Genomic DNA, 27,789 nt, shown 5'->3' on the forward strand with positions numbered 1-27,789 from the left:
TGTAGAAGGAGAGAAAAAATTATAAAGGTTTTGCACTCCATTGAAAAATGAACATGCTTACCGACAACAGCTTGCAGCACTAGTGCCTACTAAATTGAAAGAATGTGCTGCACAAGCCACATTATATACTTTTGGATTTCCTTGTTTAATGCGTGCCTGCAAACTATTGTAGGTTCCTGACCTATTGCTTGCATTGTCATATGACTGGCCTCTACAGTCAATAATATCAATGGAATTTGTGGACAGGACATTTAGTACGGCCTCAGCCAAGTTTTCGGACTTGTGACACCGGTTTGGTAAAAATAGAGGGGAACGTTCAACAGGTTCACCATTCTTGTCAACATATCTTAATATGAAAGATAATTGATGAACATGTGAAATGTCTGCAGTAGAGTCGACTATTATAGAGAAATATTTGACCTATTTTATTTCACTTATGATAATTCTTTTTATTCAATCAGAAAGAAGCTCTTTATTTCAACATGGATTGTTGTAGAAAGATAACTTGTATGTCACTACCCTGGATTTCCATATCGTTCAATGTGCTCAGCGAGAAAAGGATCAAACTCGGCTATAAGTTCAAGAGACATCATAAATTGACCATTATGTAATGAATGGGATCTTTCACCGTGTCCATGTAGGGAAGTCCATGACTTATTAGCTTCTTCACTAAGGCAAACACCCTTTTTCAACACACTGCGCCAGTACATTTTTTCTGTCTCAACATATGACTCGAAATTGTTATCTATTGTTCTAAGTGACTTTTATCTTGCTTAGTGGGATAACTCGGAATTTTTGTGTTTAAGTGAATTCTCATGATGAGATAAAATATTAGAAATATTTTTCCAATCTGCAATGCCATTAGTATGAATTATGGCCTTACCTACGAACAATTTACGTGGTGCACAAAAAACAGCACTGGTACTACAGGAGTATACTAGAAAATCATGCAAAGTTGATTCACCATTTAAAAGCTTACGGTAAAATACGTTTTATCGCCTATTAATCTTCTTGTATTAGAAAAATCACCGTTACTATTTTGATTAATGCCACATTATAAGAGAATGTGGATTGTTGATTCATTGTCACACCATTATGCACGATAATCACTAATGAAGTTATTTCTTTTTGCAATGTCTGACTCGACACTTAGTTTTTCGTGAAACTTGAAATCAGGAACAATTTGCTTTTCTTCACTTATTCTACAACAGCTGCAGTGCTATAAGTATCATATGTAGTACTTGAACTCTTAAGTCGAATCAGCAACATTTTTTGCGAAAAATTTATCTACTCTGCCAAGCATTTGTAGAACATTGGTTTCCCGTTCTTGCCTTTCCTTCAATAATTTCTGAAATGCCGCCCCACGTAATTTTGCACGATTTCTTTTGTCACTGTTATTCATGTTAAGGTACTTACAAAATTGTCAACCAATACTCAAAACAAGAGAAAAGAATTTGTAAAAGGAAAGAAAGAAAGACTGTAACCAGTTCCGATCGTACTACACCGCACATGAGCACAAAGCTTTTTACTTTAAACACGGCACACGAGCACAAAGATTTTTCCTTTGAACATGGAGCGATCAACTGACCAACTCTGATTACTTGACGTAACTGCGCTATGAAAGAACGACAATGCAGAATAATTTAATTCCATTGTTGCCTATTTCTCTGTTGCCAGCACACCTGCCAGCTGGAATTTGTATCGTAAAGAAAACGAGACAGTCTCTTTTTTTGGCTTCTGTTTCCTACTTTCTGAATATTCCTGACACTGTCTTTCTAATTTAAAAAGCAAATAATTTTTGCAGTTTCTTGCAGTGAGGTGTGCTGGATCGAATCTTATCCCTTATAACATTTTAGCAGTTTCTGTGGGCAGAGAAGACAGACTACGAACTTTAAGTAGTGTTGTTGTCGATTGTGTGAACAATGCTGTTATGTCTACACGCTAATGCACCCTTTGTTTCAACATAAAATAAAAATAACCTTTCCTTGAAGGAAGAAAGCTTGGTTAAGAAGTTTAATATGAAATTTGCAATGCCATGTACTATTCGATTGCACAGAGTGGGAACTTCGATATCATGCAGGCTGCAGCACAATAAATGAGACAAACAAAAGTTGGTTTCTTCTTCTTTTTTTGCCAAAAAAAGTAACTAAGTAAATAAATAAAATTTTTAAACTGTTGTGAAGTGTATTTCACTCATTATTAGATATTCTGCTTATGTTCTTTTCGGATAAACATGTTTCAAAATGTAAAACATTCCTTGTATCAACATGTTTTGTTAAACGGGTGTCATTAAATCAAGCTCAGATATTAAAGGCCACAGAGCTTTTGCATTAATTACAGTGATGGAGGGTTAACTTTATACTTCCCCATAATTTCTACAAGAAATTTAAGTAGAGTCGGGTTTTACATACTAAGGCCCTCGCATGTTACAGTATTTAAGAAACTGCTGATTAATTTATCAATCACAGCTTTTCAGAGGTCCCAGTATTTTCATGGGGAAAATATGGTAGAGTTAGGTAGAAGCCGACAACATTCTCGGAATTACAATGTTTCAAACATTATATTGTAGATTGCCATTCTGACAGCTTACTTCAAAATATTTTGAACAATCGTGAAGATGATGCCAGACAGAAACCCAATGTTAAATTTCCATTCAACCACCAAGTAAACTGTATATTTCCAATTGTCTATTGTCAAATTTTGTTCTTGAGGCTTATTTAAACTAGCAATTTGTTTGACCATATTAAAGATTTTTGTCGTTTGTAAGCGCAGTTATTTTAAAATGTAAAAGGTTAGAGTGAGTACAGAGCAAAAAATGCCGCCCTGCATAATGTGCCGCCCCTAGGCCCGTGCCTTGTGGGCCTATATGTAAATCCACCACTGCGTGCATAGGTGACACAGCTTACATGGCAATGTAGGAAGTGGGGGGGGGGGGGGGGGGGGTAGCTGCGTAGTAGCTGATAAAATAAGATCACACAAAACTGAAGTGAAATTTGAAATAACGCACACGTACATTTAGTTTAGCATGTGCTCCCTAACCCTGTCATCAGTCATTAACTGCACAATTTTTACAGTGACATTACTGCCAGCCAACTTTTAGCAACTTGTGCTCCCTAATTCAGATGATGTAGTTACTAAGGACTCCGGCTCATTGCTCATTGAAAGGTATATGTGCACTATTTGTAGTTTATGTTCCAGATGTAGTACCCTGTTGCAGTTTGATTCATTACTCATCCATTTTGTTCGTAGTTTAATACGAGATTAAAACAGACATGAAACAGAATTACGGTACATTCCATGAAAAGCGTGCTGTGTCAGGTGAAAGAAATTGCCTGGAAATGTGGAATGAACAGCTGTTCACAGGGCCTGCTGTTAAATCCAGAGACCACTTTTTTAGCATCTGCTCTGAAATTCTCACCAATGTGTGATATCGTTTAAATTTTTAGAATGTATTATGTGAGAATAATGGTGTTGAAGTATAATGTATTTGTACTTAAGTAACATGCTTTAGAGTCTATGTAAGAGATGACCATTTTGACATCATAAGAAAAGACCATTTCAGCATCATCCATGAAATAAATATAACATTTTGGTTTTCCTGTAAAGCATACAAAGTAGTCTAGACATATGACTTTAAATTTTTCAGAAGTATGTGAGCTCTTGTTTTCCTAATCCTTATCAAATCTGAGACAGTCTCCACAATAAGGGCATTATGAATGGTATTTTAATATACTCTGTGTAATACGCCAATATGGATTCTTCCTAATTGCCGCTATGTCTTCTATGATTATTAAAGACATCTCACTTACATTTCTTTTTTGACAGATCACCTCACCACCATCAGAAAATGATCCATATGATCGAAAAACGGTGCTGTTTCCACGAATTCCGCCTGTGCTGCGCACGCCAGATACTCGAAGTTCACGCCTAGCAGCTCAAGCACCAGACACGCCATCATCTTCAGAGCCATTCACACATTTTGAAAGTCCAGTTCAGGATACCTCAGCTCTTGAGAGACTGATTCAGGGTAGTGATTTAGAATCCATTCCTGATGGAACTGTAGTACTTGATTCACAGAGAAATTTAGGAAATTTTTATGGACTGAATCAGTCCAACATGAGAATGGAACCAGTGGAGGCTGTAACAACAAATGAAGACGTTATTCGTCCTTACACTGCACGTTCTCCACCTCAGTTAACACCAGAAGAGCCTTCTAAAGCTTCAGAACTTCATCGTTCAACCCAGTGTTTGACGTCGATGCAATCTTTGCCTCCAGTGCTTGCAACTCCAGTGGCTCCCACCGCAGTTTCAGACCCTGCTCCACAGCCAACCTCCATTGTATCTCCAACATCAGCCATAGGAAAACCAGTCTCTGCGATCAGTTCTGTTACAGCTAAAGAAAATAAGGGTAAATTTGGAATAATTGGCCATGATTTGGACAATGTAGATTCAAGAATAGGGCGTGATGAAGCTGTATCCAGTAAATTGTCTCCTGCTGCAGCTGTTCCTTCTAGTTTGCAACTAGGAAACACAGGCAAAGTAGCACCAGTTTCTCTTGCAATGGATGTATGGATTGGTTTAAATAGCAATGGAACTATGCCACCAAAAAAACCATGTGTCACATTCACACTAGACACGGAAAGTAACTCATGTTGGTCTAAACCCGTCAGTTTGCAAGGGCATGTGGATGTAAGTTCAGCAGAGGCAAGTGGACGTCGCCGAATTTCCATTGCTCTTACTTTGGACTTTGAAGGATCTGAGGCTCCACAGACAAGGTAAGTCTGCAGATATATTTGTACTGACAGTAATTAAGTTTTAGTACCTCATCTTATGTTTACAAATGTAGAAAAAATTATGTCACTTGCTGTGGCTTAGCATTTATGCAACATATGTAATATCTGAAAATAATAATAAGTTGCTGAATGCTCAACATTGTCACTTATTTTACTATAGCATGAAATCAAAATAATTTGATGTTTAAACATAAAAGCACAGTATACAAATTACAAAGTAAAATCTTCTGTATCCGTTATAATATTAAGCTTTATAACAAAAATTTTGGTTAGTTTTCCCTCAAGAAGGAAAAATAAATAAATTCTTCATTGAATCCAACTTAAGTGAGTGATGTAGAGCTGTCTGTGAGAGAAAATGATCATCTTAAATCCACTTCACAGTATCTAATAGAGGACTCCAGTTTCCAAAACATTCTGCAGAATATGATATACTAAATTTGGACTTGCATGTCATCCAGACTTTTGCCAGTAAACCTGAAAGCAGTGGATTAAACTCTAATTTCAGTCATTTTCCATTATGTTTAAGTAGCAACCTGTAGCCACATGACCCTACATTTTTTTCACATAGTAAGTCATTTGTGTTTGGCTGTAATTTCTCCAGACTTTCCAAAGTTTGTCTGGTATGTACATACAACCATGGTCTGGGAATGTCATGTGGTTTGACAAAGATGTTACAGTGGTTAGGAGGATGACAGAAGATGACCATGAATGGTGTGGGTAGGATATCAGGGAGAAATCTCATATCAGGGCTTGATTTGGGAAACTCAAATCCTTGACAGAGTGTTATATTGAGGCAGTCAAGATCTCAGGAGGGGTGGGGGGCATTTCTGAGCTTTTTGGAAGTGAAAGGTTTTCATTCACAGGATGGGAGATTTGTTTGTGAAGTAAGATATAGTGTGGTTTTGGGTGAGACAAGCCTGAGATTTTTGTTGGTGTTGAGGGTTTCAGTAGTGAAGCAGATATGTTTGTCTCTTGATTTATAAGCTGTAAGAAAGGAGTATTTGATGTGGAAGGAAAGGTAGCTGTCAGTGTGTAGATATTGTTTTGTATATACTGCACTTTGGATGTCAGCTTCTGTGAGCTGGAGGTCAATGGCAAGAAAGGTGGGTTAGTAGAACCAGGTGAATTTGAGTTGAGGAAAATGAGTCAAGCTGTTGCACAAAGTGGAGGAACTCTTTTTGATCATTAGCGCAGACTACAAAGATGTTATTAAATATTTAGGTTTTTAAGATGTCTTCTTCCTTGCAGCCCATGAAAGTGCTTGCATAGGATGGAGCAATCTGTTTCCCAATGTAATCCCCTTGATTTGTTTGTTGGTCTGACCTTCAAAGGTAAAATGTTTATGGGTAAGAATGAAGTTGGCTAGGACAACAATAAATGACATTTTAGGAATATGTGCTGATGGGTATTGGGAGGAGTTGTGTTATAGGGCAAAGGACCATTTAATTACATGTAGATGTTTGTGTTGAGAAATATTGCATTGATAGTCACGGGGGTTCGGATGGAAGAGGAGTGGGAATGGATCTGAGATGTTACAGGAAGTGGTTAGTATATTAGGTGTAGGATGGAAGGCTCTTTGTGATGATTGGGGGGTTCTGGTCAGCCAAGGTTGAAATGCACACAGTGGCAACTTTGAAACCAGTTTCTATGTGGTGGCCAACGTGTAGTTTGTCAGCAACGTTAATCTGCATCCACACTCTGCAAACCACTGTGTAGTGTGTAGCAGAGTGTACACCTCATTGTACCAGTTATTAGTGTTTCTCCTCGTTCCATCACATATCAAGCATTGGAAGAATAATGGTTCAAATGCCTCTTTGTGTTCTGTAAGTAACCTACTCTTGTCCTCACAATACCTGTTTGAACCATAACTAGGGGTTGTGGTATTTCCCTAGAATCATCATTTACAGCCAGTTCCTGAAACTTTGTAAGTAGCCTTTTTTGGAATAGTTTTCATCTATCTTCAAGAGCCTATCTGTTCACTTTCTCCTGTATCTCTGTGATGCTCTCCCATCAGTCAAACAAACCAGCAGCCATTTGTGCTGTCCTTGTCTGTGTACATTCAACAGCACCTGTTAGCCCTATTTGGTTCAGGGCCCACACACTGGTGCAATATTCTTGAATGGGTTACACAAGTGATTTGTAAGCAATCTTGTATGTAGACTGATCGCATTTCCCCAGTATTCTACCAATACACTGAAACTATCACCTGCTTTACCTATGACTGAGCCCATTTGATAATTCCATTTCATATCCCTACAAAATGTTACATCCAGGTATTTGTACGAATTAGTGTAATCCCAACAGTGACTCATTGATAGTATACTATGTTCATTTTGTGAAGCGCACAGTCTTACAATGTTGAACTTTTAAAGCAAGTTGTCAGTCTATACATCACTTTGCAATTTTATTAAGATCTGACGGAATACTCTTTCAGACAGTGCTTCATTGTAGATCGTGGCACCATCTGCAAAATGTCTGAGATTACTATTAATCTTTTCTCAAGGTCATTAATGTACAACATGAACAGCAAGGCTCCCAAAACACTTCCCTGGGACACAGCCGAAGTTACTGCTACATCTGACGAGGACTTTCCATCCAAGATAATATACTGTGTCCTCAATCCAGTCATAAATTTCTCGTTATCCATATGAGTGTAGTTTTGACAATAAGTGTAGATGTGGTACTGAGTCAAATACTTTAAGGAAATCAAGAAATGTTGCATTTACCTGACTGCCTTGCTCCAAAGTTTTCAATATGTCATGTGAGAAAAATGTAAGTTCGGATTCAGAAGATCGATATTTTTGGAGCTGGGTGGCATGGAGAAAGCCATTCTGTCTGAGGTACCTCATTATGTTGCTCAGAATATGTTCTAATATTTTGCAATAAATCTGTGTCAGTGATACTGGATGGTAGTTTTGTGGTTCTCTTCGACTACCCTAATAGAGTGTAATTACAAGAGGACTCAACTCTGCTGCAGATTAGATTAGATTAGATTAGATTTACTTTCATTCCAATTGATCCGTAGTGAGGAGGTCCTCCAGGATGTAGAACATTCAGAATAGAATCTGATAGAGATTCCATCAGTCTGTGGTGCTTTGTTCAGTTTTATTCAGGTGTTTCTTGACACCACTGATACTAATTATCATTTTACCCATCTTTTCAGTGATATGAGTATTCTCCTGGGTTTTCCTTTGTAAAGAAACACTTGAAAACAGAGTTAAGAATTTCAGCTTTTGCTTTGTTACTCTCAGTTTCAGTTCCTATCTCATTCGTAAATGGCTGGGCACTAATTTTATTGCCACTAACTGCCTTTACAGATGACCAGAATTTCTTTGGATTCTCTACACGGTTGACACGATCAAAGATTGGAAAAGAGATAGAACACCATCAGGCATAAATATTGGGAGGAATAAACATATTAACATGATGTTATCCGTGGTTGATCAAATTATCATACAAGACAGTGAAGATAAATTACTAATGGCATAAATAAAACTAAAATGATGGAATTTCTAGGTATTCGCCCAATATGAACAAAAATAGTCCTGAATAATAAACTGATGGAACAGGTAGCCTATTTCAAGTATTTAGTATGTGACATATTGCACGACCAAGATATGAATATACAGAAAAAACAAATACTTACCAGTGTAGATGTGGCACAATAAAGAGAACACTTAAGGGTAAAACGAGGAAAGAAAGAGAACTGAAATTTTGTATAGTCCTGGCAGTTCTCACTTTATTATATGCGGCAGTAAATTGAACGCTGAAAAATAAAGATTTATGGCAACTGAGACATTATAAATGAAATTTCTAAGATCTGTGGAAGGCTGGACAAGGAAAAGACAAAATTAGAATCTAAGTAGTAAGGAGGAATCAGGGATGCAACCAATAACTTAAAATGCAACACAATACAATGAAAAATGGAGAGAACATGTACAGTAGACCCCCCAGTAATTTGAGCTAAATGGGGGCTGAGCTACCTCGAATTACAAAAAACGTGGATAATATGGAAATATCCCTAAATCAATGGGTAAATTCATGAATAAATGTTTAATTAACACAATTATGATTAAAACAATAAATAAAAAACAATATAAACATAACTGCATTATATGTACATATATGGGCACACATTTCCAACTTGCAAAAGTATAAGTTACATTTTAAAGAAACTGTGCATAGTCCTTTGTTTTACATTAGAACATTCTCCTTTTTTTTTTTTTTTTTTTAAAAAAAAGCAAGAATGTCACGCCATCTTCAAGAAGCATGGTCTCAATTGGAGTTACTTCTGCATGCTGCTTGAGGTAATGCAGTGCCACATGTAGCTGTGCCAAACCTTTGGTGTGAGTGACCACTGGTACAGTTTCTTCAGACATTTCCTTGCCCTCAGTCACTAACAATTTAAACAATTGCAAGATAGGTCACTTCAAACTGATCATCCATTCTGAAACATCACTCTCATTCTCATTTCCACATCCATCATGCTTTTTCATCAGTTATGCCAACATTAGGTCACCTTCGTCTGTACTGTATGTATTCATTTCATTTTGTACAATTTGGTTCCAAGACTTTCTTAGTGTCTTTGCCTTTAATTTAGACCATGAATCGGCTGTCCAGTAAACTACGTCTTTTATCATAGTCTTTTTAGAAATGTTTTGATGGTTCTTTCAACTTCTGTTCTTTGTAGAAGAATCTGAAGCAAATGACGAAATTACTTTTTTTCAAGCATTGTAAAATTTTTTGGTCCATGGGCTGTATTAAACTCGTCACATTAGGGGGTAAGAACAAAGCACGAATACTATCACATTATAATTCTTCCTTATCAGGTGTGAGCCAGCATCATCAAGCATTAAGATTGCTTTGAAAGGCAAGCACTTTTTCTTTAGATATCTTTTGGTCTCTGGAACAAAGTCTTCAAAAAACCCTTTTTAAAATATTTTTGACCATCCAAGCAGATTTTTGATGGACAGTGCAGAAGCAGTGATATTTTTTAAAGCTCTCTTCCCTATTAACAGCAGCTTCAGTTTATGATCTCCACTTGCGTGCAAGGCAGCAAGAACTGTTAACCCCTTTATACATGTTTTTGTAACCCAGGGGAGCCTTTTCCTCTTTTGAGGCTGCAGTTTTAGATGGAAGCATTTTATAATTTAGCCCTGTTTCAGCACAGTTATACAGTTGATCAAAATCTTCCTGTGTAGTTTTTCTTAATTTTTCAAAAAATTGATTAACAGTTAAAGGCCCACAGACTGTATTGCTTCCTCCATCAATCTAATCATGCTGAAATTGCAGTAAAATTGTCGTCTCATTCCTTTTACTCATTGCTAAAAAATACAAGTCTTTCCTGTGGAATAGGCCCTAAAATTGGATTTCCTTTCTGTCTTTGTTGAGCAAACGAAACGAACAAAGCTTCACTCATTTTTTCATCCTCAGATTTTTTCGATGATTTCTGTTCAAATGATGAAATAGAACATATGTTTCATGCAAACTTTTCAATTTTGTCTCTGCTTCTATGCCTATATCCAACTGCATTACAGATGTTACAATGCAACCAACTACAGTACACACAAAAATGGTCAGCCAATGTTGTAAAATGTTTACTGTATTACTACTTAGGTGTACTGTATTGCTGAGTATGCACAACAGTAGGGGTAACAACAAGCACTGTATGCACTGTACAACTGATAGTCAGCCGGTCCCAGTTAGTGAAGATTTGCCAGACAAAGAACAAGTGCACTCCTCAAAACCTAATGATACCTGTCCACATGTAATTTAAATGCATTAGCAGTCTGAGGCCAAGGTTATTTGTGTGTATTATGAACAAAAGCCTTAAGTGAGACAGTTTCATGTGTACTGTACTTAGAAAACTGAGAGAAAGTTCAAAATGAAAGTCATTTGAAAGAGCCTAAAATGTACATGCAGAAAAGTATGAAAATGTGTTTTTACTCTAGTTTTAAGCAAAATTTCAAGTTTCCTGAGACCAGCTTGAATTACATGGAACCTCGAAATACTGGGGCTCTGCTGCACTTTGTTCATCACAAAGTCATCCTGAACTAGCAATGGTTTATATAACCATGGAAAGACAAACGATGAGATGGTGGGACCAGAATGAGCCATAGGCCTAACCCTGGAGTGGCAGAAGAAAAAGCAAAAGATGAAATGGTACCTATGTTTCCATTGTGAAAGGTCTTATTACACAGCCAAAAGATCATGGGGGTGTAGAACGTCATTTCCGTATAATTTGAAAGCCATAAGCGATGAGCAGTGTGAATGCTTCACCAAGTTATTGATGTGATGGAACACTTATCAAGGTCACTGAAACACTTCGGTGATAGATGTGTACTGCTGGGGTCTTGTTACGGAGAGTGATGAAATGACAAACAAAAGAAAAACATTGTTGTCAAATCCATGTGGTAGAAATTAAATAGTATTTACTGAAGACCTGAATATGTATTTTGTGTTTATTGTAATTGTGTCCATGTTCACCAGTACTGTTTTTGATTCAGCTGTATAGCTTGGAAATGTGCCAGCTGCAGAAAAAGGCTTAAATTTGTTGACTAGTTTATTAATGGGTGTGACAGAATTAAGCAGAATGGTCCCAGCATCACTATCCAACACTGATGAGTGTTCTGTGTCTTGCAGCAGCATTGAATCTTGAAACAAAATATTTCTACAAATGAGAGTAAAAACAAATTTCATGTTCCACAAATCCAATAAAACATTAGTACTTTTTATTTAGGTTGAATTGGTTGACTTTTTCTGTTAGACACATTCTTTACAATAATTGGCATGATTCCAACATTGTGTTTACAATTATGTTTACTATCTTGAGCAAGTCACTAGCCAGTATTATTGTTTTCAAACCATTGACTGCTTTTGTTCAAGGCATTTGCTCACATCTGTCGGAAGGTGCCCAGCTGCCCTTGAGCAGTCACTGCTGCTGTAAACTGTCACATGACACTGATTTGAAACTTCTCGGCAAATTAAAACTGTTTGCTGAGCTGGAACTCTAACCCTGAACCTTTGCTTTTCACTGGCAAGTGCTCTACCAGTTGAATTCCCCATGCAAATTTAAGTCAGAAAAACTGCCACCTTTCTTCTACTTTTCACACTTCACAGAAGTTCTCCTGCAAACCTTGCAGAACTTGGGTTCATGGAAGAATGGATACCTCACAAAGTTACATTATGTACTGTTTTAGTCATGGCATCAGGCATGTTGTCTACGCACATTTCTGATGTAATTATACCCTCTTGAATTTGAGCTTTTTTGTGACTGTGCTATGCACTTTTTCTCTTTGCTGCATTTAACTGGATTATCCTCATACCTATTATCAAGATTGTTAAATTGGTCACTGATCGATTTTCCAGCAGAAGAAAAATACTCGTTAAAAACATTTGCAGTCAGATATAGAGATTTTATTATAATCCCTTTATGGTTGATGGTAAGGTTACTAAAGTGATTTGTCCTTGCAATCTCTAAAACTGTGTATAACTTTCCAAACTGCTATGCTAGTATTCCTTGAGTTCTTTCTAAGCATTACGGTTACATATTTACTTTTAGTTTCGAACTTCAAATCTTTATAACAATCATGAGAGTTCTTAAATTCTATGTTTCATCACTGATTATTGAAATACTTCAGCAACACGTACCAAAGTTCAATGTGTTATTTTTTATGTGTGGCCCTAATCTGGGTTCTTTGCTTTCCATGTTTTAAGAGGTGGTAGTAGGGACCAAAACAAGAAAAAATGTCCAGCAGAAATGATCTCTAAAATGCATACCTTACAAGCTATGAGCACTACTTATTCATCTTTGCTACTGTGAAACACATCTCATCAACTAAACAAGTGCTGCTCATAGCTCGTAACATATGCACATTAGCTCCATTGTTTAATGGACATTTTTTCTTGTTTTTGTCCATATTACACTCCTGGAAATGGAAAAAAGAACACATTGACACCGGTGTGTCAGACCCACCATACTTGCTCCGGACACTGCGAGAGGGCTGTACAAGCAATGATCACACGCACGGCACAGCGGACACACCAGGAACCGCGGTGTTGGCCGTCGAATGGCGCTAGCTGCGCAGCATTTGTGCACCGCCGCCGTCAATGTCAGCCAGTTTGCCGTGGCATACGGAGCTCCATCGCAGTCTTTAACACTGGTAGCATGCCGCGACAGCGTGGACGTGAACCGTATGTGCAGTTGACGGACTTTGCGCGAGGGCGTATAGTGGGCATGCGGGAGGCCGGGTGGAAGTACCGCCGAATTGCTCAACACGTGGGGCGTGAGGTCTCCACAGTACATCAATGTTGTCGCCAGTGGTCGGCGGAAGGTGCACGTGCCCGTCGACCTGGGACCGGACCGCAGCGACGCACGGATGCATGCAAGACCGTAGGATCCTACGCAGTGCCGTAGGGGACCGCACCGCCACTTCCCAGCAAATTAGGGACACTGTTGCTCCTGGGGTATCGGCGAGGACCATTCGCAACCGTCTCCATGAAGCTGGGCTACGGTCCCGCACACCGTTAGGCCGTCTTCCGCTCATGCCCCAACATCGTGCAGCCCGCCTCCAGTGGTGTCGCGACAGGCGTGAATGGAGGGACGAATGGAGACGTGTCGTCTTCAGCGATGAGAGTCGCTTCTGCCTTGGTGCCAATGATGGTCGTATGCGTGTTTGGCGCCGTGCAGGTGAGCGCCACAATCAGGACTGCATACGACCGAGGCACACAGCGCCAACACCCGGCATCATGGTGTGGGGAGCGATCTCCTACACTGGCCGTACACCACTGGTGATCGTCGAGGGGACACTGAATAGTGCACGGTACATCCATACCGTCATCGAACCCATCGTTCTACCATTCCTAGACTGGCAAGGGAACTTGCTGTTCCAACAGGACAATGCACGTCCGCATGTATCCCGTGCCACCCAACGTGCTCTAGAAGGTGTAAGTCAACTACCCTGGCCAGCAAGATCTCCGGATCTGTCCCCCATTGAGCATGTTTGGGACTGGATGAAGCGTCGTCTCACGCGGTCTGCACGTCCAGCACGAACGCTGGTCCAACTGAGGCACCAGGTGGAAATGGCATGGCAAGCCGTTCCACAGGACTACATCCAGCATCTCTACGATCGTCTCCATGGGAGAATAGCAGCCTGCATTGCTGCGAAAAGTGGATATACACTGTACTAGTGCCGACATTGTGCATGCTCTGTTGCCTGTGTCTATGTGCCTGTGGTTCTGTCAGTGTGATCATGTGATGTATCTGACCCCAGGAATGTGTCAATAAAGTTTCCCCTTCCTGGGACAATGAATTCACGGTGTTCTTATTTCAATTTCCAGGAGTGTATCATCTCTCAAAATATGGAAAGCAAAAAACTTGCAGTAGAAGACGTTTGTTTCACAGAATCGAAGATGGAGTGCTAGTAGCACTTAAGGTATGCATTTTAGAAATCATGTTTACTAGAGAGTTTTTCCTCGTTTCGGTCCACACTACAACCTGTGAGCATTTGTTGGTGGTGTTCTGGTTCACCCTCTTTGTCCTGTGGGATATGAGTTTTGAATCACCCTGTAAATATTACTTGAAAGATAAAAAGTTTCTCCTCTTCTGTTGCACATAGCATTAATATTTATTATTTACTTCTAGACTTTGAAGAAAAATAAATAAGTCTAAGCCTGTGGCTGTTCTACCTTTCCACTGAGACTGAAGTTTACAAAGCTGTTTATCCTAAAATAGTCTGTCGACAGGAATCATCATAAACATATGGCAAAGTGAGGCCTATTTTTATTAAAAGTAGTGTGTATCTTAAGTCTTAATATGTGGACAATAACTTCACCGTTAGAGCCTTCTGCTGGTTATCAAAATAAAAGAATGCCTAAACTTGATTAATGCAGAACTCAAAGATGTTTAGCCTGTCTTATAGCTGCAGTACTTCATAGATGGATAATACAACTTTTAATGTGTTTTCAGAGGTATTTTGTACTATTTACTGCGCAGAGCAAGTCTCTCTTCTGTCAGTAATGATGAAGAAAGGCATATAGGGGGTATTCTCTACCCTAAGAAAGATTTTTTGATGATGTTACAAGTTGGTGATCGGATGGGCCAGCAGTAGTGTTTAAGTTCGTCTGCATGTTTGTCATACCAAACCGAGTTTCCTGCAAAAAGGAATAGAGCCAGTGAAGTGTATGAAGTTTACGTGCTAGTTGAGAACACCATGTGTGTGGTCAAATACCAACATAAACCTTGTGCACTGTTTTTCTTTGGAGAGTAGCAATAGGATGAACAGAATGTGATTTAAATGTGTCACACAAGTCCCAGAACGAAATTCAATATTTGCTAGTAAGAGTCACACAATTTGGTAAATTAGCTTTCAGTGCCATGTCCCCAAAATAGATCTTATATGTAGTTAGAAAATAGGTGAAGAATGGCTCATTGCATTTTACTCTCTTCCCTTCATTATTAATCAATCTTTAGTTTTGCCTTCATGAACAGTTGTGTTCCACAATGTTTGGTAACATTATGTGTATTGTTCCATAAGTCCTCTTTCCCCTGGCTACCTTCCCACATATTGTGGGAAGAGAATGTCCAAGTGTGTAAAGTGTCTGTACAAATCTGAATCTTTTTTCCCTGAAACAGATGGCAGATATTCAGTGGCATAATGCAGCATGAAGATGAAAACACTAAGCAAATAAACATACAGTGCTTGATCTGTTATCATAGACCCTAACCTACAAGTTGCAGTCACAGTGTGCACATACAAAACAGTGACAATTACTGATGTTCTGCTGCAAGTTGCTAAAGGAGAAACAGGAAAGAAGGAAAGGTAGAGAGAAATTACTCTGTTTAGGACAGCAGTTGATAGACATGCACAGAAATTCTACTGTCATTCCTTTTAACTGTTTGCATATTCTGTGTCATCTCATATATAGATTTCTGAGTGATGTTACATATGATGTGCCATTACTAGTTTTCCATAGGTTCTGTTGCCCATGCTTTTTCTTTCAGCTTCTATCAAAAGAATCCTCATTTTCAAAATACGGTAATTAACATTTATCAAAGACTGCCCCAAGGTTAACTATAATGTTTGGTCACACGGGGAAATAGGACTTGTGTATAGGTAAGAGCATAATTTATCAAAGAGTATCTTTGTAAAACTGCTCAGGCAAAGATTTTATATAAAAAACTATGAAGCATTTACATTGTTTCAAAAAATCTTAAACTTTAATTATACACATGCATTATCTTTTCAGCCTAGAAGCCAACTCTGAGGAAATTTCTGTTGATGTTCCTATGAGGTTGAAACCCACACCTACACAAGAAGGTATGTATTGTTACACATGCTTCACATAACACACCTGATATTAAATGCTTGTTTGTAGCTTTTGTCAAATCTCCTGTAACTCTTAAACAGGGTGTATATGATCCAGGAAAAACCCGGGAATTTTTTCATCCGGGAGAAAACCGTGAAAACCCGGGAATTTTTTAGAATTCCGGGTATTTGTCATTGTTTTTGTTTTCAGTTAATTATTTGTAATTTTGACTGGTAAGAACCGATACTCTAACAAAGGATATTACTGTATCCCACTACTGCAGAATAATACAGCAATAAAACACGAACAAGAGACAAAACGAAAATAAAACTTAAATTGCAAAGAAAATGCGCCATATACAGCAACAAAACACAGTGCTCATACAGTCTGCCAACAGCAAAATATGTCAACGGCTTTATGAAGATTGTGCAATGCTTCGTGACAACAAATTGCCTCCGATGAACGTGCCGACACAACTGTTTACATTAGATTCGTTTTAGCAGTTAAGAGCGGGATCATGCGCATGTGCAGTTGAGTAGTACCTTTTCCCACTTCCGACTAAAGAAATGTGGCTGTTGGCAGTGTAAGCAGTTGCAGCAAGCAGCTAGATGCTACCGGGGAAAAATTTTACTGTAGCGCCCAAGCAGCCAGATTCATGCATGTGCAGCAGGCCCAGATCTGTGTGTGTGTGGGGGGGGGGGGGGCGAGGGGGGGGGGGGGGCGGCTAATTCATATTCTTGAGGGAAAAAACCTTGTTTCACAAAGCGACTAGCATCCAGCACACGTTAGTCTATCGATTATTCATATGATTATAATAGAGGGAAACATTCCACGTAGGAAAAATATATCTAAAAACAAAGATGATGTGACTTTACCAAATGAAAGTGCTGGCAGGTCGACAGACACACAAACATACACACAAAATTCAAGCTTTCGCAACAAACTGTTGCCTCATCAGGAAAGAGGGAAGGAGAGGGAAAGACGAAAGGATGTGGGTTTTAAGGGAGAGGGTAAGGAGTCATTCCAATCCCGGGAGCGGAAAGACTTACCTTAGGGGGAAAAAAGGACGGGTATACACTCGCACACACACTCACATATCCATCCACACATATACCAACAGTTTGTTGCGAAAGCTTGAATTTTGTGTGTATGTTTGTGTTTGTTTGTGTGTCTGTCGACCTGCCAGCACTTCCATTTGGTAAGTCACATCATCTTTGTTTTTAGATATAGATTATTCATATGACTTTGAAACGCATCCCTGTCGGTTTTTTAACATTTTTGAACACATTCTAAGTTGATTTCTGAATGAATCGTTAGTTGATTTGTGACTGCATGCATAGTGTACATGATGGCTCTGTCAGGGGAATCCTCGTCACATGTAGAAACAAACTTTCCTACAGACAAAAGGGGCTATACGAGCTGAGCGGAGTAAGGCCGAACGGATGAATGCCAACCGCTGTCTGATTGGGTGGTTGATTGGGTTTCCGAATGATGAGCATCCTTATAGTTACTAGCGAAATCCATAGATTCAGACTGCAGGAGTGGCAATAAACGAATAACAGGTAAAAAAGATTACGTACTACCTTCTTGGTGTATCCAACAAAATGAAATTTTAACAGACAATTTTTGGCCAGATCGCTACACTAGTAAGGGCCAGTTGTACAGTCCCCAGCTAGCAGCCGCTTTAAGTTCTATTCTGGAAGAGACGTGGAAAACTCTTTGTACGAACATGTAACAACGCCTAACTGGAGAATAATCTGATTTGATCCATTATAAATGGTTTCTGAAAGCCTGCGACTGTAGATACAATAGGTTTGTTTATAAATAAATAAATCTTCTGCTACCAGTCACGATTTTTCTTTATTTTACTATTCGCACGACGCGTTTCGAGAAATAATTCTCATTTTCAAGTGCGTTTTTTTGATGTGTGTTAAGCCATTTCTTTTGATGTTGTCAGTGTGTGTGAGTCTGCTTCATTTTGTTGACTTTTAAGTTTTCTAATGGTCCATTTGTGTAGAGTCTCACACAAGTGATGTTAAGTGTGTGTGAGACTCTACACAAATGGACCATTAGAAAACTTAAAAGTCAACAAAATGAAGCAGACTCACACACACTGACAACATCAAAAGAAATGGCTTAACACACATCAAAAAAACGCACTTGAAAATGAGAATTATTTCTCGAAACGCGTCGTGCGAATAGTAAAATAAAGAAAAATCGTGACTGGTAGCAGAAGATTTATTTATTTATAAACAAACCTATTGGAGAATAATCGCGGGATAACTAAACCGGTGATTCTGGCAGAGTTAGTGAAGTTAACCTGCGAATAAGCTTTGACATTGGCAGGAACAGTTACAGAATTAGTGATAACAAGACTGTTTGTTAGAACGAGGAAGGAGAAGAAACGGGGATATCACACAAATTATGAAACAATATGACGATTCCAAGTTTGTATAAAAATTTTGTACTACTACTTTTCAATCTCATGCTTGAGAAACTGGAGCGTATGAATGAAGTGTGAAACTATTTACTAACGTAAAGCTTTTTGCTTGTAGTAGACCTAATAGGCATTTGATATTGGTAGGTGCTTTGTGAATTATATTCTGTCATTACAAAAAAGACCGTTTGTGCCAAAACAGTCTCGTTTATTTGGTGCGTGTTACAATTGTTGCAGTATTAGAAAGTCCTATTTTGTTTTATCTAGCAGACAGTGACAAAGTAGATGTAATCAGATCAGGAAACCACACCAGTCTTGGGGTCCTATATGTATTAACAGCTTTTTCAGTATTAGACAACGACATTTAGATTTTTTACGTAGCAAAACGTTTGGTGAAATTTGATGAGGTAATAGATTCTTTCGCAGAAAGGAAAGCATGCCGTGTAAAACTGTAGCAAGATTAGAGAGAGAAAAATTCTAGGAGCTTGTGATTGAAGAAATGTGTATTGTCTTGCTTGTCTCATGTCTTTACTGGGTTTATGTATCCTAAATTTAATTTTATGTCACACAAAGCAGCAAGTTGTTAGCTGATAGGTAATAAAGAGTGCAAATTTTCTGAAGAGTTCTTCCCCCCCCCCCCCCCCCACCACCACCACCACCACCACCACCAAAAAAAAGGGGGGGGGAGGAGGGACAGGATGTCAAACCGGCCGACTGTAAGCAGGAGAGGCACCACAGGACATTTTAATTTCCGCTGTCCTGAATATGGTTTGGTGGCATCCATTACAAAATATACGTGTATCAATTCCACAGAGCGAAATACAGTGACATGCAATAGAAGAATGCTGTGTGAGGACACAAGGCAATGCACTTTGGCTCACATGCAACCAAATAACATGTCTTACATTTCCTCTAACACATACGTCTTATGCATCAGACTCTTCAGAAAGATTCGCTCTACAAAATGAACATATTTTTGAAAATTCCATTTTTTTAAATTTTTTGACGTCCTATCTCAAATGCTCGAGGGAGTGGCAGGGTATTGCCCCGGTTCGGAAATATCGTAGATCCAGGGCTGATGTGCAGAGCAGTCAGAGTGGGGAAGTGGGTAGGCACCACGTGACCCGTGTTTACATTTAGTGATTTTGCTGTTTCTTTCTGTGTTTACTGCTCTCACGTCAAATGAAAACAAAACAGATTTCTGTGGCCAAGAGCTATCAAGTGAATTAAAATACATTCACATAATTACGGAAGGCTAAAATGTGTTGTTAGTTGCAGATTTTATTTTATTTTCACCTTTCTGAGAGTCAAGCATTAATTGCCTTGCAAAAAAATTAAGTTATTTTTGTCAGTTTGCTAAATAAATTTTCTTGTTTTAATCTTTTCCGTTGAGGCAGACAATATATTTGAAACACATTTTACACACTGTTCGCTGCATTTCAAGTGCACGTTTTCAACTTCTAGCACATATGGCATTATGCAGTAATAAAGAACATGAGATAACACAGAATTGGTACGCCAAGAAAATTTACATCCCGAAACCAAATTGAAAAGCTTAATATCAGGTCGTGGCTTACTTCACTGAGAATCTGGACGTACGAATGTGCACTTTAACTGTGCACATTTTAGTATGGGCCACGAAATTCCGATGCTCTTGGAATATTCTCGGATGTCTTGTTTCTTTTATGTTCTACACGTACGAACATACAGGCTCCCTAAGATATCGTAGCTGCGCAAGCGGGGTGATGCCTGTCATCTAGCGCTCTCTAGCAACTGCAGAAACAAACCTATTTCTAACAGGTCGCGGGAAAATATTCCGAATGGTGGTTTGGAAAGCGTTACCATCTAAGCAAATTTCCTTTTACACAAGTTGAACTGTGTGCAGGAATGTACAATGAATTTCTTAAATCACAGAGCGTTCGACTCTCCTTTGAAAATCAACTCTTTGATGACGAGCCATTTAGATGAATTTCGAGCCCAAAAGATCAGGCATTTAAAAAATTTTCTGGCACATTTGTGTGATATGCTATAACTGGCTTACAAAAACGTATCGCAATCTCGATTTCATTGCTTCGGAAAGTAACACGCAGTGTTTGGTGGAAATCGAATTTATACTTTCGTAATACGAAAATATGCAACGTACATGTTACTGCACGTCAAAGTTTTTTCCAAAATGTGTTTTTTTTTTCGCGTGTTTCATTTTCTAAAGTGCCGGGAAATTCTAAGCCCGTGTATAAAACCATAATCATTCAAAGGACTGATAAGTTATACATTTCCGAGAGAAAATATACTGTCAGTTAACGGGGTATGTTTTCACCTGGGAGAAAGTGTATTTTTAACCGGGAAATCCAGGAATTTTTTTTCCTTGTCCACCCATACACCCTGCTCTTATTCTATTTGTTTATTGTCTTAATTGTGGAGACTGAGGATATGCTTCCGCCTATTTGTCTCTCTGGAAAGTACCTATAAATAGCTACCTTCTTTAGCTGTTTTTTTATTATTATTATTAATTGATCAACAGAATGCAAATGACTGTTTTTGTATTTATGTGTGACTTTTTAGTTAGCTCAGTAGAGATTCTTAAACATGTGTGGAAGAGGCCTACCCCATTCCTGCTTGCATAATGTGCGAGGGAAGATCAGAGAGTAACAGAGAATAATTTTATCACCAAAAAGTTTAATTTGTAACAAAACAAAAAAATCACAAATGAACTTACATGTTTTACATACATTTCTATATAGTCACCAACATTCTCAACAAATTTTTCCCATTGTGGTACCAGTTTCAGTATGTCCTATTTGTAGAAGTCTGTTTGGTTGAGGTATAACATCTGTGGACAGCTGATTTCACTTTTGCTTCTGTCACAAAGCATTGACTGGCCAGCAATTTCTTCATGGGACCAAACACATGAGAGTCTGACGGTGCAAGGTCTGGACCATATGGTGGATGCTGGAGCACCTCCCACCCAAATTTGGCAATTTCCTCATGCACAAGAGCAGCAACATGGGGGTTAGCATTTACATAAAGAAGCTTGACACCATCAGTATTAATGCTTGTCACGAAGGGCAAGACACAACTTGACCAAAGTTTTAATGTAGAATACACAGCATTCACAGTGGTCCTGTGTTCGGCAAAGTCCACCAATTGACACAGTGTCACAAGAACTTTCCTAGAGGATTGAGTCACTCAATTTTTTTCATACTGGGTAACCAGCATGTTTCCACTCCATAGAGGCCTCCTTGGCTTCAGGCACGTAGTAGTATACCTATGACTCATTACCAGTGACGATTCCTTTCAAAAAATCGTGGCCTTCTGCGACATAATGCGTTAAATGGTCCAAGCTTGGCATCATTCGCTGTGCTTATCTGTCAGGTTCTTAGGTGCCCAGCAAATCCCAAGCTTTCAAAATTTCAGTGTGTCATGAAGATTATCATACACCACACCACAGGAAACATTGATATGCTGTGATAAGGTTTGCAGTTGCACACACCGGTCATTCAAAATTACTGCCTCAGTGTGTCTGACATTTTGTGGGTTTCAACTGTTACTGGCCATCCGAAGCATGGCGAATCACAGCTTCCCTGTGACTTTCACTCTGTTTATACTCTTTGGCCCACATATATTGAATTACACTTTGCTGCTCCTCACAAGTTGATGGCAGTAATATACGCGCAATGTTTGTTTCGTAGTTCAGGCCTCTGTTACTAGAGCTCCACATGAAAACAAATACTGCCTGTAGTGCAAACTCCAGATTATATTGTTGTGAAATTTTAACATTCCAGCTGCAGTACCAGAGTAGCAAAAATTATTGTGTGTTACTTTCCAATCCTCCCTTACATGTATGCTCATCTGTTTGTCTATGTCAAATTATTGATGTCACCTGTTAAGAAACATTTAGCTGTTTTCATCGGTAATATCTCCCCCAATGCATTTTGTTTCAAGAATTGGAAAGAAAATGTTTGAACAATAATGGAGGCTTTCCTCACAATGTAAATTAAGTAGTATTTTATATGCAAAAATATAGTCATTACAGATGATCAGTCTATTTCCCTCTCTTCCCATGCCACATCCTAGGCATTGATAATGGTGCTGCTAACTGCTCCAATTTCTTTAATGGAAAGGCATGGTAATGTGGCCTGACTCGAGGTTTCTCTTCTCAATATTCATACTCGGACACATGTGGCGGACATGTACAGCTTCCAGAAAGAGTGATCTGAATGAATCCAAATTTGGAGGATGTGTACAGACAAGTACAGCTGAGCAACGTTTCGGGACAGTTTTTGATGTATGCATAACTGAAGGCTAGAGTGCCCAAAGAATTTAGTGAATTCAATACAAGTGAAACCACGTAATTTGATAAACTCTCTCCTGAAAATGAATGTATAACTTCTGTAAAATTATAGAGTATAGCTAAAGCAATATTCTCTTTAAGATCAGTGTTTTCAGATTGCAGCCAGGTAAAATTATTATTAAACCAAATACACTAAAGCTGCATAATTATGAGCAGCTGATTATGAGCAGCCTGAAATATCAGTTAAAGTCACTACTTAACAGGATGTTAAACTACAATCATCGTTCCTTCTGTACTGTTTTGTGAATAAAACTGTCTTGATTGCTTAATAAATTTCTCTGTTACACCGTTCCAGCTACTGCCGTCATTGGGTATCCGCAATTAAGATTAAAGAAACATAATGAGCGACAGGCATTTGTTGTATAACATCAAGTTACAAAAGACGAAAAATTAAGAAGTTAAAAAATACTTTAACAGTTCTCTCACCAAAAACTTAAAATTTCTGTACACTAGAGACGGCACTGCTGTTATACATTATTATGTTACTCAGCAACATTCATGAGTGTGACAACACCCATAATTCAGTCAGAATAAATGATAATCTTGAAAATTTGTCCATTTATTGATTTATTTATTTTAATTAAATGGTAAGTTGCCAGTACATTTGGTTCATTACCCTTTAAAGAGTAAAATTCTGTTGTCAGACATGTTCATTCCTGATAAAGAAGATTTTCCACGTAGTTTTAACTGCACGAAACACCGACATATATTAGACTAACATATAACATTTTGATTAACAATAATAATAATAATAATAATCAGTATCTTGTGTACATGTAATAGAATGTATAAAGAAACACTATATAGGTGAGACGTCAAACTTTAAAACACTGTCCTTGCTCAGGGCTGAATAACAAAAACTTGTGATTACTTGTCTTCAATATCCAGACGAATCAGAATGACAATGCATTAACATTTAATTTGTTTTGAGTCCAGTCATAACCACTGCGAGAGCTGTATATTCTCTGAAGGCATCACACTTATCCAAAATAAGCTGCTGACATTATGAACTTGCATGTTATGCATCCATGCAGATATTTCCTCTCGCAAAGCTATTCCAGTTGCCATCTCATTCTGAAGACACACATTCTTGCTTAGCATGGTTCTCCACATGGAAATGAAATAACAAATCCACGGAATGTTTGTGATAACGTTGTTTTATGGTCTTCGTTCATAAGTATCATTCACTAATAAGAAAATTCGGGGATACACATTACTTTAGAGTGGTATGTAACACCACAGTCTTGTCTTACAAAAAAACTAACCTTTTACAAATTAGGAGAGCCCAGGCTACCAAAACCTTCGTCGAAGAGTTCAAGTGCTCTGCAAAAGCGACAGATAGCACAATATGAGGAAGTCACAAGTTTTTCTAGAACTGACAGTTGAAAATGGAATGGAAAGAATTGAGGGAATTATAACCTGTGTATATTGGGTACTTCTGCTCCTGTTTCATGTGTATTCAATTAGAATGTTCAAATGCTGCCCTATAGGGTGCGGACACTGCTGAGCGCCCCTCAGCTTGCTCACAGGCAGGTGCAACTGAAGTAGGCTAGGTGCCAGGCTTTTAACCAGCATATAGCAACAAGTAACTTGTACTTACAAGAGAACAGTTGGATCAAAGATATTTTATGTGCATTTATAGACCTCCATTGAAACTTTACCAGTGGCATTAAAGTCACTAAGGTCTTCCCTCCCTGTGCTTCAATTATATTGTAGCTTTTTTTTATGTGTTCTTCATGCACATTAACATCTTTTGTTTGATGAACCCATGAGTGCTATGCCACAATGCTTGGCATTGGGCTCACACTAGGAAGACCAGCGTTGCGATTCCCCATTCAGCCATTTAGATTGTGGTTTTCTGTGTTTTCGCTAGATGGGTTTTAACAAATTGAGATCCGGTGAATATGGTGGATGTTCAAGTTGCACCACTCCTTTTTTGCCAGGAACTGTTTGATGATATTGGCTGTGTGTGGGTGAGTGTTGTTGCGAACAAAAAACCAGGAACCTTGTTGTGCTTACTGGGATTGTACCCTGCATAGACATTGCATGAAACGGGTCAAAATTTCAACGAACCATGCAGCGTTAAACATTGTTCCCTCAGGTAGAAATTCCTTGTGGATAATGCCTTGACTATCAAAAAAGGTGATGAACATCGTTTTGATGCATGATATTTTTGGCTCTGACCTTTTTCCGGCAAGGTGATGTCGGAGAACACCATTCTGTGCTTTGCTGTTTCATTTTGGGATCGTACCGGAGACACCAGGTTTCATCCTTGGTGACGGTACGGTTCAAGAAATTGGATGTCGTATCCACCGTTTCAACAAAATCCTCTGAAGCCTCTGTACGTGCCTGTTTCTGATCATCAGCCAGTGATGTAGCGCAAGACTTCAACACGTTTTCCTCTTCCCTAACTCCCGGGTAAGGATTTGTCGCACACATTCATGGTTCATCTGCAGTTCATCCGCTATCATGCACATGGCTAATCTACGGTCGTTCATGATTAATGTCCTCACTTTCTCAATGTTTTTGTCACTGATGGTGGATGCTGCTCGTCCATGACGGGGATTGGCAGAAACACTTTCCTGGCCTCCTTGATAACGGGCAAATGACTCATACACACACTTCATGGACAGTGCTTGATCCCCATAAATATGTACCAGCATTGCCTGCATTTCTTTTTGTGTCTTTCCAAGCTTAAAACAAAACTTTAAATTGATCCTTTGCTTGTTCATTGTCCTTTCTCAGTTCAGAACCAATGCACTAAACAAGCACTTCGTCCAGCAGGTCTAACACGGAACACCCACGATGCTCAATTGAACTACGGTGGGTGCAGGTTGTCATCACCAGCCGCTACACAGGTGCAGCATTGTGAGTACCCAGCATTGCCTGGTCGACCATCCTGACTTCATTCCTTGTCAGAGATTGTATGTTAGATTTCCTTTCTGTCTCTAATGACCGTGTCATTGATGAAACATTTAACCCTAATCTTTCCTTTATAAAGCTTTCTAGTGTGTTGTATGCATTACAGCTCCACTCTTGGAAGTGTTCCAACTGTGTAATGTGGGTAACCATGCATCTTGATCTTATAACCCATCTGGAAAAGGAAGGCATATGTTCCTCTATTTTCACATAGCTGTATTATTTTATTGTCTGTTACCATGTTGCTATGTCCATTTGTAATGTGAGTTTCTGTTTCTGTAATTAGTTTCTGCTCTGTACGCCAAAATCGTAAATTTAACCGAAAAAGGATTTGGCCAATATTAATTTAGTAACAACCTAGAATAACATCTCCTGAATATCTTCAACATACAGAGTTAATAATCTAATAAATAACAAACTGTAGCTTTATTCATTGTGATTACTTACCAATAAAACTAAAAGCATACTGAAATTGTATTTTTGTATATTTATACGTGCTAAAACAGAAATTTGTGTTGCAGTGCCATCTACCCATGAGGAGAACACCAGTTGGGCCCCTTCTGAGAAAAGTCAAACGCTGAGCCAGCAAAGCCAGTGTTTGAGTCAGCCACCTTCTAAAATGAAAGTGGATGACTCAGCTGCCAAGCCAAGTGTCAAATACATTCACAGTGATAATCCAGAAGTGTCAGATACACTGGACAGAACCCCAATGCAAACTCAGAGCCAGAGAAACACTCCATCTGTATCAGTTACCATAGACAGACCTCTCACACAAATGCAAAATTCTTCTTCTCAGGCTAGCTGTTCAAAAAAGAGCAGTCAGGAGAAATCTGCTGTTCAGACAAAACGTTTGAAAGGTAACTCCCCCTCTGGTGAAACATATCCCAAGAACAGCAATACTTTACACAGTAATTTGCCCAGGACCCCACAAGCTGTTGTTGACAGTGAACGAGTTTGCTCTCAGTTGCAACAGAGTGACTCAGCAGATAAACAAGGTGTCTCTGTCAGTGAGTCCCAGTCACAAAAATCAGGTGAGATGGCATTGGTAGTATCTGGCTGCAGACAAAAACTATCAACGTCTCCTTCAGTACGTGGCACAGAGGGCTCAGTCAGTAGGTCCAGCTCACAGAAATCATGTGCGGTGGCATTGCCAGCATCTGGTAATACACTAAGACTGTCAGCATCTCCTGCAGTGCGTGACACTGTTGGTACTCCTGTGACGAAAGAGTTAATGACTACCGAGAATGGGAATTATTTTCCATCTTCTCTTCCACAAGGTGACGTTAGTAGTCATGATACACTACGTGAAAATGGTGTAGTAGGTGAGTGATAGCAGTAATTACTTTCATTTATCACATGTAAAACATGTTGTTCAGTTTTTGGTGTATAAAAACTTTTTGTGGCTTAACATACTAAATTCATAAATGTGGAAAAAATATTTCCATCACATATTGAGGTTAATGCTGCTTATTTGAAGAAATATGTATTCCTTATTACATTTAGTGAGAATCTTCATATGTGACAGAAGTTTTTATTATTTCAGGCTTTATGTTTAATACATGTACATCTACATTTCTGCAAACCACCTTGAAGTGCATGGGAGAGAGTACGTCCCATTGTATTAGTTATTAGGGTTTCTTCCCATTCCATTCGTATATGGAATGTGGGAAGAATGATTGTTTGAAAGCCTGTTTGTGCTTTAATTGTTCTAATCGTGTACTCATGATCCCTATGTGAGTGACACGTAGTGGGTTGTAATATATTCATAGAATCATCATTTAAAGCTGGTTTTTGAAATTTCGTTAATGGATTTTCATCTATCTTCAAGAGTCTGCCAGTTCAATTTCTTCAGTATCTCTGTAACATTTCCCCATGGATCAAACAAGCCTGTGACCATTCATTCTGCCCTTCTCCATATACATTCAGTATCCCATGTTAATCCTATTTGGTACAGGTCCCACACACTCGAGCAATATTCTAGA

At 38.8% G+C, this 27,789-nt stretch overlaps 1 protein-coding gene across 2 annotated transcripts in view; it reads left to right on the forward strand.

Moving 5' to 3' along the window:
* Positions 1 to 27,789, forward strand: part of LOC126251406 (breast cancer type 1 susceptibility protein homolog) — a 284,502-nt gene that overhangs the window by 164,005 nt on the left and 92,708 nt on the right. Inside the window, exons 6-9 of one of the 2 annotated variants that reach the window (XM_049951814.1) lie at positions 3,826 to 4,775; positions 16,041 to 16,111; positions 25,673 to 25,756; positions 26,329 to 27,129. In XM_049951814.1, coding sequence (XP_049807771.1) covers positions 3,826 to 4,775; positions 16,041 to 16,111; positions 25,673 to 25,756; positions 26,329 to 27,129 — 1,906 coding nt within the window. The remainder of the gene's footprint in view (positions 1 to 3,825; positions 4,776 to 16,040; positions 16,112 to 25,672; positions 25,757 to 26,328; positions 27,130 to 27,789) is intronic. The other variant, XM_049951815.1, reaches the window with a different exon arrangement.

This window comes from Schistocerca nitens, chromosome 4 (genome assembly GCF_023898315.1).
Source record: "Schistocerca nitens isolate TAMUIC-IGC-003100 chromosome 4, iqSchNite1.1, whole genome shotgun sequence".
Classification (NCBI taxonomy): domain Eukaryota; kingdom Metazoa; phylum Arthropoda; class Insecta; order Orthoptera; family Acrididae; genus Schistocerca; species Schistocerca nitens.